The 7,259-nt window shown below is 56.9% G+C and overlaps 1 protein-coding gene across 4 annotated transcripts in view; it reads left to right on the forward strand.

The window, feature by feature from the left end:
• The first annotated feature begins 286 nt into the window (after nt 1–286).
• The window catches only part of Wdr81 (WD repeat domain 81), a 13,732-nt gene continuing 6,759 nt past the window's right edge, over nt 287–7,259 (forward strand). For 2 of the 4 annotated variants that reach the window (XM_005349551.2, XM_026780551.1), the window contains exons 1-6: nt 287–4,190; nt 4,847–4,954; nt 5,209–5,399; nt 5,522–5,712; nt 6,376–6,541; nt 6,618–6,783. In XM_005349551.2, the coding sequence (XP_005349608.1) occupies nt 536–4,190; nt 4,847–4,954; nt 5,209–5,399; nt 5,522–5,712; nt 6,376–6,541; nt 6,618–6,783 (4,477 nt within the window). In that variant the 5' untranslated portion in view covers nt 287–535. The remainder of the gene's footprint in view (nt 4,191–4,846; nt 4,955–5,208; nt 5,400–5,521; nt 5,713–6,375; nt 6,542–6,617; nt 6,784–7,259) is intronic. The other 2 variants (XM_026780552.1, XM_026780553.1) reach the window with 2 other exon arrangements.

Raw genomic sequence — 7,259 nt, forward strand, 5'->3', positions numbered from 1 at the left:
AAAAAAAAAAAAAAAAAAAAAAGAAAAATGGGAAAGGGGAAAGAGGTCCGGTGCTTGTTCAGGATGGTCTTTCTCTGCACCTGAGGGCGGCTGGATTGCCCAGGTGGCCCCAGAAACAAGCGAGGCTGGGACGAAGCCCCAAAAGAATAGCAGAAGAGAGAGTGCTTTGCCTAGGCGGGTCCTCAGGGGTGGGGGCAGGAGCAGGAGGCGGGGTCTCTTTGGGCCGTTTGGAGACACGTGCGGTTGTTTCCGTGTCTGGGAGATCACATGACCCACATCAGCTGACCCTTCACGGTGGCGCTCAGCTCTGGAGCTCAGCGCTCCCCGCCCTGCTGCGACCTGGAGCGCGGACCCTGCGGAGGGGTAAGAGGATCCTCAGGCCTTCTCTCTTTTGTCGCCGGTTCGCCCAGTTACCTGCACCCCAGCTCTCGCTCCTCGCCCATCCCAACCTTCCAGGCCTGGCACCCCGGAAGCCACTGCGAGGAGGGCCGTGGCCAGGCTCAGCCTCGCGCTGCCCCCAGGGGGCCAGGACCAGATGGCCCAGGGGAGCAGAGGGCGGAAAGTGGTTCTTACAACAGGATCAGAGGGCTGGTCTTCTTCCCCGGGACCTGACATGGAGGAGCTGCTCCGGAGCGTGGAGAGAGACCTGAACATCGATGCCCGGCAGCTAGCCCCGGCGCCGGGGGGCACCCACGTGGTGGCCCTAGTGCCCGCGCGTTGGCTGGCTAGTCTCCGCGAACGCCGCCTGGGACCCTGTCCCCGGGCCGAGGGCCTGGGTGAAGCGGAAGTCAGGACTCTACTTCAACGCTCGGTACAGAGGCTGCCCCCGGGCTGGACGCGGGTAGAGGTGCACGGGCTGCGGAAGCAGAGACTGTCCTACCGGCTGGGCGGAGTCCTGTCCTTTGAGGAGGGGTCCTGTAGCCCCGAGACTCTAACTCGTTTCATGCAGGAGGTGGCTGCCCAGAATTACCGGAACCTGTGGCGCCATGCATACCATACTTATGGGCAGCCCTATAGCCATAGCCCTGCCCCCTCAGCTGTACCCGCCCTAGACTCTATAAGACAGGCTCTACAGAGGGTCTATGGATGCGCCTTCCTGCCAGTGGGTGAATCCACCCAGTGTCCATCAAATGTCAGAGATGGGCCCTGCACCTCTCGGGGCAGCCCTGCCTGCCCTAGCCTTTTGCGAGCTGAGGCCCTGCTGGAGTCACCCGAGATGCTGTATGTGGTACACCCTTATGTACAGTTCTCCCTGCATGATGTAGTTACCTTCAGCCCTGCCAAGCTGACCAACAGCCAAGCCAAGGTGCTTTTCATTCTCTTCCGTGTCCTCAGGGCCATGGATGCCTGTCACCGCCAAGGGCTGGCCTGTGGGGCCTTGTCTTTGCACCACATAGCTGTGGACGAGAAGCTGTGCGGTGAGCTCCGCTTGGACCTGAGTGCTTATGAGATGCCGTCTGAGGATGAGAGCCAGGAGGTCTCTGTAGAGAAAAACGGGACAGGCGTTAAATCTGAGAAAGAGGAGGCAGGGAGACCTGCGTGCCCCACCTGCCAGAAGGAACTCAAGGGCCTTATGCTAGACTGGGTCCACGGCCGAATCAGCAACTTCCACTACCTCATGCAGCTGAATAGGTTGGCAGGTCGCCGACAGGGGGATCCCAACTATCACCCAGTGCTGCCCTGGGTGGTGGACTTTACCACGCCCTATGGGCGCTTCAGAGACCTTCGTAAGTCCAAGTTCCGACTCAACAAGGGAGATAAGCAATTGGACTTCACCTACGAGATGACGCGGCAGGCATTTGTAGCAGGCGGTGCAGGTGCAGGAGCTGGGGAATCTCCTCATGTTCCCCATCACATCTCCGATGTGCTCTCGGACATTACGTACTATGTATACAAGGCTCGGCGCACACCCCGCTCGGTCCTCTGTGGACATGTCCGAGCACAGTGGGAGCCCCACGAGTATCCTGCCACCATGGAGCGGATGCAGACCTGGACACCTGACGAGTGCATCCCTGAGTTCTACACGGATCCCTCCATCTTCTGCTCCATCCACCCCGACATGCCTGACCTGGATGTGCCCACCTGGTGCAGTTCTAACGAGGAGTTTGTGGCTGCCCATAGAGCGCTGCTGGAGAGCCGGGAGGTATCTCAAGACCTGCACCATTGGATTGATCTTACCTTCGGCTACAAACTCCAGGGCAAAGAGGCTGTGAAGGAGAAGAATGTGTGTCTGCACTTGGTGGATGCCCACACCCACTTGACCAGCTATGGCGTAGTACAGCTCTTTGATCAGCCGCATCCCCAGCGCCTGGCTGGGGCTCCTGCCCTGGCTCCTGAGCCTCCAGTAATCCCCCGGCTATTGGTCCAGCCCATTCAGGAGGCCACAGGCCAAGAGGACATTCCAGGACAACTTATGAATGGGGTAGGCAGGCTTGTTTTAGAGGCCACTCCATGTGAGACTGGCTGGACTAGAGACAGGCCCGTGACAGGGGAAGATGACTTAGAGCAGGCTACGGAAGCTCTGGATTCCATCTCTGTCCCTGGGAAAGCAAGTGACCAGCTGGGCTCATCCTCCAGTCAAGTATCACCTGGCCTGTTGTCTTTTTCAACAACCGCGGGCTCTCGACCAGGCCGCAGAAGCAAAGCTGCTGGATCGGACCTTGGCGAGGGTGAGGAGGGAAAGATTGTTCTTCCTGAGGGCTTCAGTCCCATCCAGGCATTGGAAGAGCTGGAGAAGATGGGTAACTTCCTGGCTAAAGGCTTAGGGAGCCAGCTGGAGGTACCTGAACAGCCTCGGGTCCAGCCACCTGTGCACCTGCAGCGCCTCTTCCACCGAGACATGCAGGTGCTGGGTGTCCTGTTGGCCGAGATGGTTTTTGCCACCAGGGTCCGCACACTGCCACCTGATGCACCTTTGTGGGTGCGCTTTGAGGCTGTCCGGGGTCTCTGTACGCGTCACTCCAAGGACGTCCCCGTGTCTTTGCAGCCTGTGCTGGACACACTTCTTCAGCTGAGTGGACCCAAAAATCCCATGGTGGTGAAGAAGGGCAAGCTGGACCCACTGTTTGAGTACAGGCCCGTTTCCCAGGGACTGCCCCCTCCCAGCCCAGCCCAGCTCCTCAGCCCCTTCAGCTCTGTGGTCCCCTTTCCTTCGTACTTCCCAGCACTGCACAGGTTCATTCTGCTGTATCAGGCGAGGCGCGTGGAGGATGAGGCCCAGGGACGGGAGCTAGTGTTTGCTCTGTGGCAGCAACTGGGCGCAGTGCTGAGTGACATCACTCCTGAGGGCTTGGAGATCCTGCTGCCTTTTGTGTTGTCACTCATGTCTGAGGAGCACACGGCTGTGTACACAGCCTGGTACCTATTTGAACCTGTTGCCAAGGCCCTAGGCCCCAAAAATGCCAATAAGTACCTCCTGAAGCCCCTCATCGGTGCCTATGAGAGCCCCTGCCGGTTGCATGGCCGCTTCTACCTGTACACTGACTGTTTTGTGGCCCAGTTGGTGGTGCGGTTGGGTTTGCAGGCCTTCCTCATTCACCTGCTGCCCCATGTCCTTCAGGTACTAGCTGGGCTGGAAGCCTCCCAGGAGGAGAGCAAAGGCCTGGTTGGAACCACTGAGGATGAGGAAAGTGAGATCCCAGGGTCCAGGCCTGGCTCGTGTGCCTTTGGGGAGGAGATTCAGATGGACGGGGAACCTCCTGCTTCCTCAGGACTGGGACTCCCAGACTACAGGTCAGGTGTCAGCTTCCATGACCAGGCCGAGCTGCCAGACACAGAGGATTTCCAATCTGGACTTTATGTGGCCGAATCTCCACAGCCCCAGGAAGCTGAGGCCATGAGCCTGGGCCAGCTGAGCGACAAGAGCAGCACCAGCGAGGCCTCGCAGGGCGAGGAGCGGGGTGGGGAGGATGGGGGTGCCCCTGTGGACAAGAATAGCCTGAAGTCAGGCGACAGCAGCCAGGACTTGAAGCAAAGTGAGGGCTCTGAGGAGGAAGAGGAGGAGGAAGGCTGTGTGATCCTAGAGGAGGAAGAGGAGTCAGATGACATCACAGGAGCATCTGAGCTTGCTCTGCCTGACACAGTGTTGTCCATGGAGACGGTCGTGGCTCCTGGGGACGGGAGAGAGAGAGAAGAGGAAGAGGAGCCCTTGATAGAGCAGCCAGAAGGCAAAGAACAGAAGATCCTCCTTGGTGAGTTCTCTGGCCTGGGAGATATTGGTCAGCCGCTCCCCACTTCCGTGTTTCCTGTGCTGTGCACGGATCCCTCCTGTGCTCACAGCCACAGCCAGATGGTCCGATACAGCGTACTGTGTTAGTGTGTGAGTGCAAAGTGAGCTTTCGGACGTCAGAGAAGGTGTCTTTTAAAGTGACGGGTTGGGCTCGGGGTGGAGATTAGTGGTGGAGCATTTGCCTAGAATGTGTGAGGCCTTGGATGCTTTATCTCTAGCACCAGAAAAACAATTAAGAAGTAAAAGCAAGCAATGGTCGAGGTGTAAATTGAATGGGAGCCGTCAATACGAGGTGTGAAATGGGAAGAGTGTTCCAGACAGGGCTTGTGTGCAAGTCTCCGAGGCTCTCATGGTTCCATCAGAGAGGCCATGAAAGGCTTACTGAAGAGAGGCCAGGGAGGGACAAGCCTATATTCAGGGACTTGGGAACATTGCTGAAAGGAAGACCTCTCTTCAGTTCCTATGTCAACCTCTAGCATGGCTAAGTGGATGGGCTCAGTGTGGTCAGGCTCCCTAGCAAACAGCCGGAGTTGGCTGGGCGGGGTGTGGTAGCGGGTGGGGTGGCAGAGGTGCCGAGCGAGTTATCTGATGAGCTCAGACCCTGCTCCTGCCCTGCAGATACTGCGTGCAAGATGGTCCGCTGGCTGTCCGCCAAGCTTGGCCCCACAGTGGCCTCTCGCCATGTGGCCCGGAACTTGCTGCGCCTGCTGACATCTTGTTATGTGGGTAAGGCCTGTGGTTAGTGCTGGAGACCAACTTTCCTCCCGGGCTTCTGCCCATCCTTAGCCTCTCTAGGGGATTCCTTTCCTAACTTTGCATCACTTCCTGGGCAGGTCCTGGGTCTCAGTCTGTCAGCTTCTCTTCTTGGGTTGGGAGAGGGGAAGATCCCAGTCTAGAATGAATAGAAGTTGCCCCATAAATCTTAGAAGGCTGACCTCCCTTCTGCCTTCCATTAGTTTCTCAAAGGCCTTCCTTGGCAGGGCCCACTCGGCAGCAGTTCACAGACAGCGGTGACGAGAGTCCCCCACTGAGTGCCGGCAACATCTACCAGAAGAGGCCAGTGCTCGGTGACATAGTGTCAGGGCCTGTGCTCAGCTGTCTCCTCCACATCGCCCACCTCTATGGAGAACCGGTTCTCACCTACCAGTACCTGCCCTACATCAGCTACCTGGTCAGTTGCTGCTTCAGCAGTCCTGGGGTGGGGAGGCTAAGGACCCAAGGGCTGGCCCCCAATCTCTGAGGCTCCAGGAGGTCTGTGGAGTGGCTTGGCCCTCATCTACTCTATGGTCCCAGGTGGCCCCAGGGAGCAACTCAAGCCCCAGCCGATTGAACAGCCGCAAGGAGGCGGGGCTGCTGGCCGCCGTCACACTGACTCAGAAGATCATTGTGTATCTCTCAGACACGACCCTCATGGACATTCTGCCCCGCATCAGCCATGAAGTCCTGTTGCCCGTGCTCAGCTTCCTCACCTCCCTTGTCACAGGGTAGGTGACATTGGAGAGTCACCTGGCTGAGGGATCCCCAGGAGGGGCTGGGAAGCTCAGGGGAAAGGAGATAATACTGGGGGTTAAGAGTCATGATGCCAATGCTGGGTGTGGTGGCACAGGCCTTTAGTTCTAGCATCCAGGGGAGGGGAAATTTCTGTGAGTTTGAGGCCAGCCTGGTCTACATAGTGAGAACTCCAGGCTAGCTAAGGCTACCTAGTGAGACTCTGTCTTTTAAAAAAAAAGTCCTGGGTCTGGGTTGTGGGTGTGGCTTGGAGATAAGACTCTTTCCCAGCAGGCAACGCTGCATTTGAGCTCCAGCACCTCAGAAAAACAAATGGGGGCTGGAAAGAATGGCTCAGGGTTTAAGAGTGGCTACTTTTCCAGGGGTCCCAGGTTAGTTCCCAGCACCCACATGGTGGCTCATAACCATCTGTAACTCTAGTTCTGGGGGATCTGACACCCTCTTCTGGTCTCTGTGGGTACTGTATGCATTGAAACAAACATGCAGGCAAAACACCCATACACATTTAAAAAAAAAGCTCATGTTCTATTCTTACTCCAACTCCAAGTAAGCTACACTGTGCCTCCATTTCCTTATCTGGTTTGGACTGGTCAGGCCCTTCAGGGAGGGACCTGCAACTCATGAGCTCCCGTTTCTAGGTTCCCAAGTGGGGCCCAGGCCCGGACTGTCCTGTGTGTGAAGACGGTCAGTCTCATCGCCCTCATCTGCTTGCGCATCGGACAGGAGATGGTTCAGCAGCATCTCAGCGAGCCCGTGGCCACCTTCTTCCAGGTCTTCTCTCATCTGCATGAGCTGCGGCAGCAGGTAGGCAGAGCATCTGGGCTGGGCAGGCCAGGCCAGGGCTGTGGGCTCGCTGACTCCCCGGGCTTCCTGCCTGCAGGACCTGCAGCTGGACCCTAAGGGCTGTGGTGAGGGCCAGCTGCCAGAGGCCACCTTCTCTGACGGGCATCGACGGCCAGTGGACCCCAGCCTGCTGGAAGAGCTGCAGAAGGTGTTCACCCTGGAAATGGCGTACACAATCTACGTACCCTTCTCCTGCCTGTTGGGTATTGCCCATCACGTTCCTTTGCACAGCGTTGGTGACATCTCTTCCCTGGGGCGGGCCCAATGCGTTCACTTCCAGTCAGCAGTGGGTTCCTTTTTGGTTTTTGGTTTTTGTTTTTTGACACAGTGTCTTATTTAGCCCAGGCTGACCCCTAACTCTAGATCCTTCTGCTTCTGTTTATCCACTGCTGGTGTTCTAGGCATGTGCCGCCGCTCACGGTTCTTCATTTTCCCCAAAAAATTATTTTGTTTGTGTGTAGAATATGCATGTGAGTGTAGGTGCATGCATGTTTTGACGTGTGTGGAAGGAGAGAACAATGTTGGGAGTTAGTTCTCTCCTTCCACCATCGGTTCTGTGGATTGAACTCAGGTGCTGAGTCTTGACAGCAGGCCCCTCTGCCTGATAAGCTATCTCTTACTCTTGTTTTCTGTTTCTGGTTTTTTTTTTTTTTTTGGTTTTTTTTTGGTTTTTCGAGAC

Source organism: Microtus ochrogaster, chromosome 7, assembly GCF_000317375.1.
Source record: "Microtus ochrogaster isolate Prairie Vole_2 chromosome 7, MicOch1.0, whole genome shotgun sequence".
In the NCBI taxonomy this organism is placed as follows: Eukaryota; Metazoa; Chordata; class Mammalia; order Rodentia; family Cricetidae; genus Microtus; species Microtus ochrogaster.